Genomic DNA, 15,933 nt, shown 5'->3' with positions numbered 1-15,933 from the left:
CCATTTAAATTTGAATAAAAACCTGTCCTTTCATTGACCATTTCACCGTTTATATCAAATTAATATAATATAATATACTCCCTTTATCTAATTAATTTATAAAACGTGTTTGATTGGATAAAAAATTTAAAATAAATTTTTCTTGAAGCTTGTAATCTAAAACAAATTAAAAATATTTATATTTATATGAATATAAATCATTTCATTGAAAATAAATGAGAGATAGTAAAGATAGAAATATATAATTTTTTTCTAGACAAACTAAAAGTGAAAGAGTATAAGATAAATTAATATAATAATTAATTAATTAATAAGTTATTAAATAGTACTATATTTTAGTGTAAATTATGTTCACCAACACTCCAAAACAACAAAAGAAAAGGGAGACAAAAAAAAAAAAGTGAAAGGAAGAATTAAAAAAGAACCAAAGACAACATAAAAAGCAAAGGAATTTCCACCAAAATGACGTCACCATTCCTTTGACTCTTTTTTCTTTCTCCTTCTTCTTCATAAACCCCTTCTTTCCCCATTCCCCCACCTCCCATTCTTCTCTATTCTTTTCTCTCTCTACAAACTTAGACCCCCCCAAAATTTGAGCATTTGCAATTTTCACAGGAAAAAAAAAATGCGTAAGGATGATCTGTACATAACGGTACCGAGTTTTTTCCGGTGTCCTATTTCCCTAGACGTTATGAAATCTCCGGTGAGTTTATGCACCGGAGTTACGTACGATCGTTGTAGCATCCAAAGGTGGCTGGACAGTGGTAATAACACGTGTCCAGCCACCATGCAGGTGCTACAAACAAAAGAACTTGTACCTAACCATACACTACAACGTCTTATCCAGATCTGGTCTGACTCGGTCAAAACTCAGACCGAGTCCAACAAAGTTAACTCCGTTTTATTAACTCACGAACAAGTTCGTGAGCTAATTAAACAGTTCCGAGTTCACACCGATTTGGATGTGAGCTCGGAACGGTTATCGAAGCTACTAGCTTTCTCCGAAGAATCTTCGGAGAATAAGCGATTCGTAGCTTCTATAGCCGCGGAGAGTAATTTGCTGGTTGTTCTCACTTCGTACCTTGTTCAAAATCCCAAAAATCTGAAAGTGATGGAGAAAATCGTACCTCTATGGAGAATGCTGGTCGAACAACGAGTCTCCGGATCGAAAATCGGGAGAATAAACGATGTATATCCAGCGATATTATCAGGTCTGAAACACGGAAGTTTGAAGATGAAAATAGAGATGACGAAAGCTGTAGAGTTGATCATATCAACAGATTCCGAAGCTAAATCAACCTTATCAGAAAACACGGAGTTATACTCAGTTTTATTGAGTTTCTCAACAAGTACTTCCTCCTCCGATTGGAATCCTGAGCTTATGGAAGTTTCAATTTCCTCTTTAATTTCATTCGCAATGCTTCGTAAAAACCGCGTAAACCTCGTTAAAGCTGGAGCAGTAAAAACAATCGGAAAAGCGTTACCATTATCCTCAACCGGATTAACAGATAAATTGTTGAGATTACTGGAATTAATATCGACATGCAAAGAGGGGAGAATAGAGATATGTAACGATACGGATTGTGTACAAGCGATAGTGAAGAAAGTATTGAAAGTATCAAATGAAGCAACGGAACATGCTGTAACGATATTATGGAGTTTGTGTTGCTTATTTAGAGATCATAAAGCACAAGAATCAGTTGCCAAGAGTAATGGAATGGCCAAGATACTGTTATTGTTACAGAGTAATTGTTCACCTGCTGTCAGGCAAATGGCTGCAGATTTGCTTAAGGTGTTTAGAGTGAATCCCAAAGCTGTTTCTTGTCTTTCTACTAGTTATGATACTAAGACTACTCATATCATGCCATTTTGATGTGGGGGGATAAATTTTTTTGTTGTTGATAATTTTTGTAAATCATGTAAGCAATTTTGTTTGAGAAAAAGATATATAGAATTTGGAGAAAAAAAGGAAGAAACTTCAATTGTTTTGAACTATAGAGTAGATAGTGTTTCTTAGTTCTTGATTTGATACCTCTTTTCGCTTTCATAATCCTTTTTATTGACTATTTAGATCAGTTAATCAATTAATCATACTTTTGAAGTTTGAAGCTGGAAATATGAAAATTTGAGTTTTTGAACTTGTGATTTTTGGAACATGATATTGTGTTTGGATACGCATTTTATTTGAAAAAAAATTAAAATTTTGTGAGTGGAAATGATTTTCTCTCGAAAACTAGTCTGATTTTGGAACTTGAAATATTTTAAAGATCAATTTTCATAATTTGATCTAAAATTTATAGCCAAACGCTAGCTTAGTTCTTGATTTGATACCTCTTTTCACTTTCCTAATCCTTTTTATTGACTATTTAGATCAATTAATCACACTTCATGCTAGATTATATGAGATTGCTATATTAGTCAGGTATTATTGATGAGTTTGAAAACACACTTGAAATTTGATGTGGATTCACAAAACATTCATGGTTTGATTTGAATTCTTTTTTTTTTTTCTTTCTCAAAAGGCAAACTTTTTTTTTCTGTGTAGTTGATTGACAAAACATTGTAGAAAAGCTTTGTGTCAGAGTTGTTGGTCAATGGATCACTAGACATGAACCTAACAGGTTGGCAATTAATTTCAATAGCTTTTAATAACAGCTAGTACATTCCTACTTTGCAAAAAGAAGAAAAATATGGTTTTAATGCAACTCATAATTTGTACTTACACTAACCACTCCTACACGAATTGCGCTTATTTCTGAAGTAAGTTCAGTGTACAGCTTTTATTTAGTTGCTGACTGTAAACGCTCACGGACTACATAGGACTCGAAATGAATCTTTGAAGTTAAATTTTTACCATGGTATAGTATAAATTGAGTCGACTGATCAGTGTGTCATAACTTTGACATTTTTTTCTTTTAATTTCATTACATAAATTTTTCACTCCCTGAGACCCAAAATTTATTACTCTCTCTAGTAACAATATTAGTTACACAAAGAGTTATTAAGTATTTGACAAAATTAAGACTAAATAATTGCATATTTTTCAGTGATATCAAAAGTGGCATATATGAGAAATTGGTTTGCGTTATAACCTTAGTTGAACTATATAACTTTATCTCGAAAATAAAATAAAATATAACTTTATCGACTACCAACTCGCCACTCTTAACCAGATGTTTAGAGTTTGCAGCATCAAGGGCTGAACCAAATTGAGCAAGAACATTTCTCAATATTGTGCCAATTGCACGAATTTGGATTGGTCAGACTCTAACGAGTATTGGACACTAGATGAGAAATAAAAAAAAAAATATGGGAAAAAGAACCCTTAGTTGAAGGATAACATAAACAACTCTTTATAAATCCTCACTTAAGTTAAATTTTAAGACTGGGAAGTGGGATTACGTGACTTATTTTTTTAAGACTTGGAGGCGGGATTTACATTATGAGTCAAATAGTAACAACTATGATGCTCCATATAATTGATTCTTATGCTTTGCCCAGTGGTAGGAACAAAATGGGGTCATTACACACCCAGAAATTCAGAGCCAGATGAGTTCATTTATTTATTCTTTAATTCTATAGAATAAATTAGTTTTTTGGCCTAAAGTTAATCAACTACTATAAACAAGAAGTTGTAAAATCAGAAAGGGACATAGTGCCGCAATTGCAGAAGCGGTTAAGCATTTGCTGACTGTAATCAAATATTGCTTTCTCTTTCAACTATGAAATTTGTTTGGTTTGAAAGTAAAGAGTGAAAGGGATTGGAATCCACAATTTCCCCACAAGAAAAAAAATCTTGAAAAGAGATGTAAGATTAGTTTGACTATGCCAATCACTAGGAACAATGGAGACAAAAAAAAAAAAAAAAAAAAAAAAAAAAAGGCAGAACACATGTAATGGTCTAAATTTAGTGGCTAACGTAACCATATAACACATTAATTTAGTCAGATAAAAGATAGCATTTACAGAATTTATGTAACATTTAATGACAATTAAATCAATCAAATTGCATTTTTGCTTACTCCAAATAATTGAGGTTTGCTATATGATTTATCTTATACCAATTCTATTCTATGCCTATGGTACTAGTGTAACACCAAAGCAAATTCAGATCCATAAAAGAGGAGTTGGTATAAAAAGAAGCAAGTATAGATTTTAGCTACTCATTTTCAAGCCGCACGAGCCTAAGTCAATATTACATGGTGGCTGTCACGAAAATCTCATTTAGAAAAATATTACACTTCACACTTATTTAAGAAAATGTATTTATAAAGGATCCGACATGTATATATATTTGTATACTTTCAGTATACAATTCACATGTCATATATCTTAACGGTAAATGTAATTTAACTATACTTACTGTTGTATAACATCAATAGCGGAGCTAGAGTATTACATATGGGCTCACGGGAACCCAACAACATTTTTTCATACCATGTATATGTATCAAACTATCTACTAGAATATATAAATATTTAACTGTGAACTCAATTATTTATATATTAACTTATAGTCTTTAAGGAACGCGGATATTTTAGTCTGATTAATACTTGTATATTCTTGAAGGGATAACTGTAGATTAGAGATTTCTAGTTATTTTCTCTCTCTCCCCCCTTTCTTCTCCACGGTAAGTTTAGCAGCCCCCACCCCCACGCCACCCCACCCCTCCTCCTATGGCAGTGAACCCCCATCAGGTACGCCTCCCTCTCTTCTATTCCGCCGGCGAACGGTAGGCTATTTTTTCGGCCAGATCTGTCTCTTCTCTCTCCTCTTTTCTTCTCTTTTTCTTTGCCTTTTGCTTCTTGTCTTCTCGTTTCTACACCCGGAAACCCTTAGCCAGTAGGTTTCCGGCCAGGTCAGCAGGTTCTGGCGGTGAACAATAACTCCGGTAGTGAACAGTACTCCGGTAGTAAACAGTACTCCGACAGTGAACAGTAACTCCCGCGGCGAACAAGTTTTTTATATATTTTTTTTCCACCTGGAGTTGGTACCTCTGGTGGCGCCTATCAATTCTTGTGTCTTTTAGCCTTGTTAAATCTTGCCTGCCACGCATTATTGACTCTTGACATTACATTCTTGCCTTTATTCATCTAGCTTATAGTGCTATCTTTATTGTCGTAGTAACCTGACTTGCCTGTAGTCTCGTGCTAACTATTGATTCCTGTTTGTTTTAGATAAATCTTTGATTTGCTTATATTTGCCTTAGTGGCATTAGTGGGCGATGATAGACTAGGGTTATGTTCTCGATCGGGGACGGGGGCTAGGGCTAGGGGGTAAGTGGGTTCAGGGAGCGTCTAGGTTGAGAGTAGGGTCCTGAAATATTGGGACTTTGTCGGGGAAGTCCATAGAGCTAGTTAAGATTCTTAAGAAGAGGAAGATTAATATAGCTACCGTCCAAGAGACCAAATGGGTAGGATCTAAAGCTAAGGATGTGGACGGGTATAAGTTATGGTTCTCGGGTAAGTCGACATATAGGAATGGGGTAGGCATTTTAGTAGATAGTGAGCTTAGGAACCAGGTCGTAGAGGTTAGGAGGGTCAATGACCGGATGATGACGATTAAGTTAGTCGTGGGAGGGTTTACCTTGAACATTATTAGTGCCTACGCGCCACAAGTAGGCTTGGACGAAGAGGAGAAGAGGCGCTTTTTGTAACACCTCGTACTTTAACGTAAGCTTTGACCATGATCCTAGACTTAGAAATCAGATAAAGAATGTGGGAATTGGAATTTCCCTGTTCCGTTGTAGGATGGGAGTTTACGCCCATGAACAGTGACCGTATTTCAGTTTACGGTCCGTAATTCAAGTCGTAAACTGAAACCAAGAATTTCTGAGCATTCTGGAATTTGGCAATTGGATGTCAAATGGTTAAATACGGACCGTATTTAAAAAATACGTCCCATATTTCAAAACATATTTGGAATTTGGGAAAACTTGCTTCACGAAAGTTGTAGATCTTTGAAATACCTTTCCAACGGTATATTATGGGGGTCAAACGGACATCTGTGCAAAGAGTTATGACCATTTTACTGAAGAGACGCAAGGCAGTCCGTATTTCAAAATACGGCCCGTATTTTGAAATACGGCCAGTATTTAACTGGGCCGAAAATTTAATTTTTTCAGAACAGTATATATTCGTCCATATCAGTTCAAATCATTATTTTTCATTCCTTCAAGCCATAGAACGGCCTCCTACCCTCTTCCATCATCAAGAACACCAAAGTAAGCCTACTCTAATTATTCTAACTCAATTCTAATACCTATCCTTGTAATCTAAACAAGAAATTATCATTCCAAAACTAGGGTTTTCAAGAAAACCCATCTCAAGGTTCAAGAATTCAAGATTTTGGAAATCTTCTTCAAAGCTCAAGTCTTTAATTCAAGTTTTGGAGCGACTAAGGTATGTAGAGTTACTATCTACGTGTGGGAACATCATTGTTCTTCCCCACGCCTCATAATCCATAAAATTATGATTCTCTACTAAAACTAGGGTTTCAATACCGTGTTCATGATAATCCTAGGTCCATGTCCATGATTATATTATGTATGAATTGTTATAATTCCATCATTGAGTTCTTAATATTTCTTTATGATTATTGAGAATCCGTCCGTAATCTATGAAAACCCATATCTTGTATTCCATGGGTTCTTGCATGCATGTTTTTGAGTAAGAATGATTGTTTCATGAATATCCTACATGTCTACAAGTTTTCATGCAACTGTATTATATAATTACTTTCATGCTATGATACAAGATACATACATACTAAATACAAGTTATTTTACGAAACCATATTTACAAGTTATTTCATGAAACCATGCTTACACGTTATTTCATGAAACCATGTTTACAAGTTATTTAATGAAACCACGTTTACAAGTTATCTCGTGAAATCATGATTACAAGACAAGTACAAGTTAATTCACGAAAATCATGGGCTTCTTAGCCAATTATATTATGTTCATGTTTTTGAGAGTTGCACGAATTACCGAGAAGGCTCAGATAGCCTGAAACTACGTAGCCACCGTAGGACAAGGATCGTTCCGCCCAGTTAGGACGATACCTCAATTTTACACTGAATAGATCCATCAGGCACATTACCACCTTATACACTGGCAAGGTATAGGGGCTCTGCTGGTCCGGCGAGGTACCAGACTCCACGTATCCACGTGGTGATATCATGTGTCGGTTTATGAAATGCTCTCCCTACTTATCATGTTTTACTTATGTTATATATATACATATATGTACTCATGCTCATGTTCTTGTCCAGGTTTTCAGTTTCAGTCTTATCATGTTATTCCATGTCCCATGTTGTTTCTTTCAGTTGCTTTACATACCAGTACATTCAATGTGCTGACGTCCCCTTTTATTGCCCGGGGGCCTGCATTTCACGATGCAGGTACGGATTTACAAGATGACGCTTCTGCTCATTAGGATTTGCACGTACCAGCTTTTTGGTGAGCCCCATCTCATTCGGGGTTTAGGCATTATCTTTCTTTACCTAGTTTTGCATCTAAAGGTATGCTGGGGGCCTTGTCCCAGGAAGTATGTTACGTGTTTTTCAGACTCATGTTAGAGGTTTCATAGACAAGACAAGTGTCATGTTAGACTTCCACATATGGTAGCCGGTTTGGCTCATTCATGATATTGTTCGCATTCATGACTTAATCAAGTATTTAGGTTTAATATTATGACTTAATATATTTTATAAAAGCTCATCATGTACGTCACGTTATATTTTCGCTCATGTATGCCTCATGATGGTTCAGCAAGCCATGTGGTTCGCTCGGTCACATGCAGTCAGGCACCGAGTGCCGTGTTACGCCCAGGCCATGGTTCTGGGCGTGACAAAACTTGGTATCAGAGCCTAGGTTCAAGTTTCTTTAAGGAGTCTATGAAACCGTGTCAAGTGGGGTCACTTTTATATGTGTGAGGGCCCCATACATATAAATAGTTGACCACCAAGACATTCAGGATTGTCTCACTTCTTTCATATTCTAGATCGTGCAGTTAGAGCAGTACTTTTCGGATGTCTTTCTAATTCGTGCGTGTATGTATTTTGAGAAAATGCCTGCGAAAAGTAAATACACCAGAAAGGCTACAGCCTCCAGCCAAGGGGCTACTGCAGAAGCAACTCGCGAAGAAACCGTTCCGACTCAGACAGCAGCCCCAACCGCTCGTACAATTACACCTCCTAGTGATTCGGATTGGGATGTTAGGAATGCTATCAATATGCTCACACAACTGGTAGCAGCTCAGGCCCAACGTCAGGAATCTGGGTCAAGTTCAGGAGGTAATAGAGAGTCTGCTAAGACTAAGGACTTTCTCAGGATGAATTCCCCAGTCTTTACGGGGACAAAGAAAGATAAGGACTCTCCAAAAGATCTTCAGGATTATGACAGTTACAGAAACCGAAGCGGCTACTTTTGGAGCTCATCAGCTACAGGGCATTGCTAACACTTGGTATGAATCTTGGTAATTATCCCGAGGTGAGGATGCACCTGACGCTACATGGGATGAATTCACAAGTGCATTCCTGGACCACTTCATGTCAATAGAAGTCAGAGAGGCTAAGGCTGAGCAATTTCTGAAGCTTAAGCAGAATGGCAGGTCAGTTCAGGACTACTATTTGGAATTTATCAGTCTGGCTAGGCATGCTCCACATATGGTACTGGATATGAGGGCAAGAGTGAGGAGGTTTGTTGGAGGACTTGATTCCCATTTGTATGATGGGGCCAACATTGTTCCACAGAATGGGGGAATGACCATCTCCAAGATGGTTGCTTTCGTACAGGGCAATGAGACAAGGCTAAAGGAGGAGGAAGCCTTGCAGAAAGAGAAAAACAAGGAGTTCAACAAGAGAATCAAGTCTACCAGACAGTTCAGCGGGAATGGTAACAGGAAATTCTTTAAGAACAGGTCAGCAGGACCTGCTCCGTCCACAGCAAGTGCCCCACTCTTCAAGTTCCGTAATGATAAGAAGCAGAATTTCAGGCCATCAAATTCTTACTCTCAGGCTAGTGTGGGTCAGTCGACTTATACTCATCCGATATGCGGCAAGTGTAACAGGAGACACTCAGGTGAGTGTCGTGTGGGTACTGATGCCTGTTTTAGATGTGGTTAGAAGGGCCATTTTCAGAAAGACTGTCCATCAGCCAGACAGGGTACTGGAGGTAATGTGACGCAGTCCATAAATTTAGCAGCTCCTCATCACAATCAGGCCCAGCAGGGGCGTGGAACGGCAAGGTCCGGCAATACAGGTGGTCGTCAGAACCATTTGTATGCATTGACAGGTCGTCAGGATACAAAGGCTAGAGCAGATGTTGTCACAGGTATACTCACAGTTTTCACTTTTGAAGTATATGCCTTTATTGACCCAGGATCCACCCTATCTTATGTAACCCTTTTTGTTGCTAAGAAATTTGGTATTGAACCTGAAAAATTGTATGAACCCTTTGAGGTGTCCACCCCAGTTGGGGAATCAGTCATAGCTAGACGTATTTATAGGGGATGCCCAGTTTTAGTCTATCACCATCGAACCATAACTGATTTATCCGAATTAGAAATGGTAGACTTTGATGTGATCATGGGTATGGACTGGTTAGCTTCATGTTATGCCACAATATGTTGTAGAACTAAAGTTGTAAGATTCGAGTTTCCTAATGAGCCAGTCATAGAATGGGAGGGTAATTCAGTAGTACCCAGGGGTAGATTTATTTCTTACCTAAAAGCCAGAAAAATGATTTTCAAAGGTTATATCTACCACCTAGTTCGATTAAAGGATTCAAATTCCCAGACTCCAACTCTCCAGTCCGTTCCAGTTGTAAATGAATTTCCAGAGGTCTTTCCCGAATATCTTCCAGGAGTCCCTCCTGACAGGGAGATTGAATTTAGAATTGATCTACTTCCCGATACTCAGCCGATATCTATTCCGCCATACAGAATGGCTCCAGCAGAGTTAAAAGAGTTAAAAGCCCAGTTGAAAGATCTTCTTGATAAGGGGTTTATTAGGCCCAGTGTTTCGCCTTCGGGTGCGCTAGTCTTATTTGTCCGAAAGAAGGATGGTTCCTTACGTATGTGTATAAACTACTGTCAGCTGAACAAGGTCACTATTAAGAACAGGTACCCTCTTCCTAGAATAGATGACTTATTTGACCAACTGCAGGGCGCCCAATGTTATTCCAAGATTGACCTCAGATCAGGCTATTATCAGTTAAGGGTTAAGGAAGTTGATATTCCGAAGACAGCTTTCAGAACCCGTTATGGCCATTTTAAATTTCTTGTTATGTCATTTGGGTTGACAAATGCGCCAGCTGCTTTCATGGATCTTATGAACAGGGTCTTCAAGCCTTATCTCGACTTATTCGTCATTGTCTTCATTGATGATATTTTGGTGTATTCCCATAATGAGGCTGATCATGCAGAACATCTCAGAATAGTGTTGCAGACTCTTAAAGATCGCGAACTTTTTGCAAAATTCTCAAAGTGTGAGTTTTGGCTTAAATCAGTGGCATTCTTAGGCCATGTGATCTCAGGTGAAGGTGTTAAAGTTGATTCTCAGAAGATTGATGCCGTAAGGAGTTGGCCCAGACCTACTTCAGTTTCTGATATAAGAAGTTTCTTGGGTCTGGCAGGCTATTATCGATGCTTCGTAGAAGGATTTTCTTCTATCTCTGCTCCGTTGACTAAGTTGACTCAGAAGAAAGTTAAGTTCCAATGGTCAGATGCTTGTGAGCGAAGCTTTGAAGAGTTGAAGAAGAGATTGACTTCTGCTCCAGTTTTGCGCTGCCAGAGGGAACTGAAGGGTTCGTGGTTTATTGTGATGCTTTGGGAGTTGGTCTCGGATGTGTCTTAATGCAGCATGGTAAGGTTGTAGCTTATGCATCTCGTCAGCTCAAGGTTCACGAAAAGAATTATCCGACTCATGACCTAGAGTTGGCAGCTGTAGTTTTTGCACTTAAGATATGGCTTCATTATTTGTACGGAGTGCATGTTGATATTTTCATAGATCATAAAAGCCTGCAATATATCTTCAAGAAAAGGGAGCTGAATCTTAGGCAAAGGAGATGGCTCGAATTGCTTAAGGATTACGATGTGGATATTCTTTATCATCTGGGGAAAGCGAATGTTGTAGCTAATGCTCTTAGTCGGCGTTCCATGGGAAGTTTAGCTCTCGTGGACGTGGATAAGAGAGTTATGACAAAGGAAGTTCACCGTTTGGCCAATCTTGGAGTTCGACTTTTGGACTCCGGGGATGGTAGTGTGGTTGTTCAGAATAGGGCTCTTTCCTCTTTAGTCGTTGAAGTCAAGGAGAAATAGTTTAATGATCCCTACTTGTTGCAACTGAAAGAGGGGATTCACAAGCATAAGACGACGGCTTTCGAACAAGGAGGAGATGATGGTACCTTGAGGTACCGAGGTAGATTGTGTGTTGCAGATGTAGATGGGCTCAGAGAGCGAATCATGTCAGAAGCTCATAATTCCAGGTATTCCATTCACCCAGGTTCCACTAAGATGTATCATGATCTTAAGGAGATTTACTGGTGGAACGATATGAAGAAGAATGTGACAGATTTTGTAGCTAAGTGTTCGAATTGTCAGCAAGTGAAAGCCGAACACCAGAGGCCTGGTGGCTTGGCTCAGAATATTGATATCCCTGTTTGGAAATGGGAAATGATCAATATGGACTTTGTATCTGTTATATCCCGCATTTGTGCATTCGGATAATTCAAGAAAATTGCGGGAGGTTGAGATCAAGCCTATATTTTTAACCTTGTTTAGCACACAAGTTGTTTATAAGAGTTATGGATGCGGAAATATTGAGGAAGGCTAAGGGCAAAATTGAAAATTGGGAAAAATAGTTTTCATGAATTACAATTTGTCATGAAGTAATTGGGCTTGAAAAAAAAAAACCCAACAATGTGGCCAGCCATAGGGGGCATGGGCCAAGCCCATGTGGAAATTAAATCCAAGCCATTAAAAGAGAAAAGGGGCCTATTATTCATCACTTGTTCAAGAACATTCAAGAAAAAAAAAAGAATAGAGAGCAAGAGCTAGGGGTATTCGGCCATGGAGGAAAAAAAAATAGCTCTTTGAAATCTTGTCCAAAAATTTATTTCTTCTAGTATTCCTACTAATTCAAGGGTCCTCTTCAACGTGGTATAATTGTTGAAGCAAGAAAACCGCTCTTTGTTGCAAAATCACAACTCTAGCTAAGTTGAGAAGTTGAGAAGAAAAGGTAAGATTTAATCTTCTTTTATATGTTATGGAAGGTTTGTTTATATTGTAGTATGTAGAAATAGATGAAAACCATGAGAACCATGCATGTGGAGCTTGGCCGTGTGTGTATGTGTTGTGTGGGCAAGATGAATTAATTTTTATGTAGCATTCTAGTTGTGGTTGCTATGTATTTTATGGTGAAAATGAGAGTTTGATAATTTAAATTGATTTTGGAATCGTTACGGGCTGATTTGGAAGCCAACGTGATTTTGGTGTCGTTTCTTTAATTGTGAGAATAATGTTGTTAATATGTGGGTTGTTGGGATAGTTCATGAATTTGGAAGCAAGAAATGCATTGAAATTGTTCCTAGGGAAGTTGGGGAGTTTTCGGATGGACTATGGTATGTTGGTGGAATTGTTTGAATATTGTGTAGATTGTTTGAAATGTTCTTGGATTGTGTTTGAGTGATCTCGGATTAGTAATGAATATGTGAGCGTTGATATCGGCTTGAATGTACGTAGTTGAATTGAATGTTGATAAACTATGTAGAGAAGAAGGTTACTAATGTTAGAATGCAATTTGGATTGATTGTTGATGTTGTTAGTACGGTTGTTGGTATGGTTGTTGATGTTTTGGCCGAGCTAAATCCTCGGGGATGTTGAATTTATAGGGGAGATGCTGCCCAAATTTTTGTAGACAAGTGTTAACTTAAGGTTGAGTTTCCAAATGCCTATAGTTAATGTTTGGTATTCATTGACATATTGTAGATCTTGGGAAGTCCGGAACTTGAGTTTGGATTAGCTTAAGAAGCGAACGAGGTATGTAAAGCTCTACCTTTCTTTCTTTTGGCATGTCCTAGTTATAATAGGCTATGATACGAGCCTCGGGGAAAAATCCATTCCTAAAAATCCGAGCATGGTTATGACCCTTATTCATTTCAATGTAATTGAATTATGGACCTTATGCCTTGATATGCTTTGATGGAAAAATAGCTTAAACACTTTTTGTTCCTAAAAGAGTCTTGCACCGTAAAACGTCCGTAACTATCGCAAACAGAACCCGATTGCTTCGAAACGTTCGTAGATGACTTCATAATGACTAAAGTTCATATTTTCCGTACGCCCCCTCGGTTTGACCCGAGTTGGGCCCACAAATCCCGAGACCTTTTTATATCGTTTTGTGTAACTCGTTTCCGAGCGGCATTCGAAGGAAATCTAGGTTGGTTATTGTTCCGACTCCTAAATGACAATTGTTTCGATTACTCCCTTGAAGCCTATGTCACATTTTGTTCTGTAAAAACAATCCCAGAAGTTCCGTGTTAGTATAATCCACCGCGACATCTGAAAGGTATGTACTAAGATTATCGTCCGATTCCTTCTAAATGATCTGTCGTTTGGATTGTTCGATCGAGTCTTTTTAAATGTTTTATATTTTACATTGCATTTAGTTTCTCACTACTCTACTCGTGGATGCCTCAATACTTCCTTCACTGAGCCCGGGCCAGGATATGTTATCATGCGTATTTCACTGCATTGTTCGCCGTGTCTCGATGTGAGGGGGCCGGTATGACATGTACATAGGTTCTGGAGTATAATGTGCTATGTACATATATTCTGACATACGATGTTATGATATGATATGGCCATCTGATATGTTATGATTTGTTACGGAGCTATTCTCTACTCTGGAGTATGATGTGTTATGGCGCCAGTGACGGGGAGGCGACCATGTTCTGTTCACCGAGTACCATATTGGGGCCGGATATGGCATATGTTTTGGCATGCATTATTTATGTTTTATAAATAAGCATTTTGATATTCTGGACATTGCACTCATTTCCTGTACCTTTTGTTCCGGTTATGATTTTATTCACTGTACTCCATGCTTTACATATTCAGTACATATTCCGTACTGACCCCTTTCTTCGGGGGCTGCGTTTCATCCCGCAGGTACAGACGCTCGTTTTGCTGATCCGCCCGCTTAGGACGTTTACTCAGCTATCTTGGAGTGCTCCCTTGTCCGGAGCCCATATTTTGGTACATACTTTTCTATTGTACATGTATATGTTATTCAGGGGTATGACGGGGCTCTGTCCCGTCTTATGATTCTGTTGTTATTCGTAGAGGTCTGTAGACATACATGTGGGTTGTGTATATGTTTTGGGTTGATATATTCTGTGACAGCCTTATCGGCTTCCACGCGTTATATCTGTTTATCTGCGATAGTTAACAATGCCGTTCAACTTCTATATCTGTATACTTTGTTCATATGCTGGTTTGGGTTATTGGGTACGTACGGGTATCCAGCTCGGACACTAGTCGCGGCCTACGGGGTTGGGTCGTGATAGTATCAGGTCTACCTCGCTCAGCCAGGAGACATGACTCTATTTGGGTGATCATTGACGGGCTTACTAAGTCGGAACACTTTTTGCTAGTTAAGACCACAGATTCAACAGAAGATTATGCCAAGCTGTATGTTAATGAGATTGTTAGATTGCATGGGACCCCAGTGTCCATTATCTCAGATCGTGGTGCTCAGTTCACAGCGAACTTCTGGAAATCCTTCCAGAAAGGATTGGGTACCAAGGTGAACCTCATCACAACTTTTCATCCACAGACAGATGGCTAGGCAGAGCGTACTATTCAGACCCTTGAGGACATGTTGAGAGCATGTGTCTTGGATTTCAAAGGTAATTGGGATGATCACTTGCTTCTCATCGAGTTTTCCTATAATAACAGTTATCATGCTAGCATTGGGATGGCACCGTTTGAAGCTCTGTATGGGCGAAGGTGTAGATCACCAATCGGTTGGTTCGAAGTTGGTGAAGCGGAGTTGTTAGGACCAGATTTGGTTTACCAAGCTATGGAGAAAGTCAAGTTAATACAGGAGCGTTTGAAAACGGCTCAGAGTCGCCAGAAGTCTTACACAGATGTGAGGCGAAGGGACTTAGAATTTTCAGTTGATGATTGGGTGTTCCTTAAAGTCTCACCCATGAAGGGTGTTATGAGATTTGGCAAGAAAGGGAAGCTAAGTCCCAAATATATTGGACCTTACAAAATTCTATGAAAGGTTTGTCTAGTAGCTTATGAACTTGAGTTGCCACAAGATTTGGCTGCTGTACATCTTGTGTTTCATGTGTCCCTGTTGAGAAAGTGTGTAGGAGACCCGTCGTTGGTTGTTCCTGCTGATATTATAACAGTTAAGGATGGGTTGACTTATGAGGAGATCCCCGTAGCCATTTTTTACCGTCAGGTTCGCAAGTTGAGAACTAAGGAAGTAGCCTTAGTGAAAGTCCTGTGGAGGAGCCCGAAGGTTGAGGAAGCTACATGGGAAGCCGATGAGGATATGAAATCCAAGTACCCATTTTTGTTTGAACAGCAAGCAGAGAACTTTCAAGGTAACTTTCCATAGCCCATGTCATGTTATGTCTCATGTTTCACGCTCATGTCATGTATCCAACGCTCATGTTTCCTGTCTCATGCCAGGAGTATCTATGTTTTCATGTAATCACATCATTTCATGTCTCAAGTTTCATGTCATGTTTTCTTCACGTTTATGTATTCAAGCCGTGCTCAGCCATATTCTTAACCATGACCCATCATTCGAGGACGAATGATCCTAAGGGGGAGATATTGTAACACCTCGTACCTTTAACGTAAGCTTTGACCATGATTCTAGACTTAGAAATCAGATAAAGAATGTGGGAAT

At 38.8% G+C, this 15,933-nt stretch overlaps 1 protein-coding gene across 1 annotated transcript; it reads left to right on the top strand.

Moving 5' to 3' along the window:
* The first annotated feature begins 525 nt into the window (after positions 1-525).
* LOC132614985 (U-box domain-containing protein 27-like) lies at positions 526-1,992 on the top strand. Its single transcript, XM_060329540.1, has one exon. The coding sequence runs from the start codon at positions 626-628 to the stop codon at positions 1,871-1,873; it is 1,248 nt and encodes a 415-aa protein (XP_060185523.1). The 5' UTR covers positions 526-625; the 3' UTR covers positions 1,874-1,992.
* The last annotated feature ends 13,941 nt before the right edge of the window (positions 1,993-15,933 follow it).

The sequence above is a fragment of the Lycium barbarum genome, chromosome 10, assembly GCF_019175385.1.
Source record: "Lycium barbarum isolate Lr01 chromosome 10, ASM1917538v2, whole genome shotgun sequence".
NCBI classification, from domain to species: Eukaryota; Viridiplantae; Streptophyta; class Magnoliopsida; order Solanales; family Solanaceae; genus Lycium; species Lycium barbarum.
Note: the sequence above shows the minus strand (reverse complement) of the source record. Positions and strands in the feature narration are given on the sequence as shown.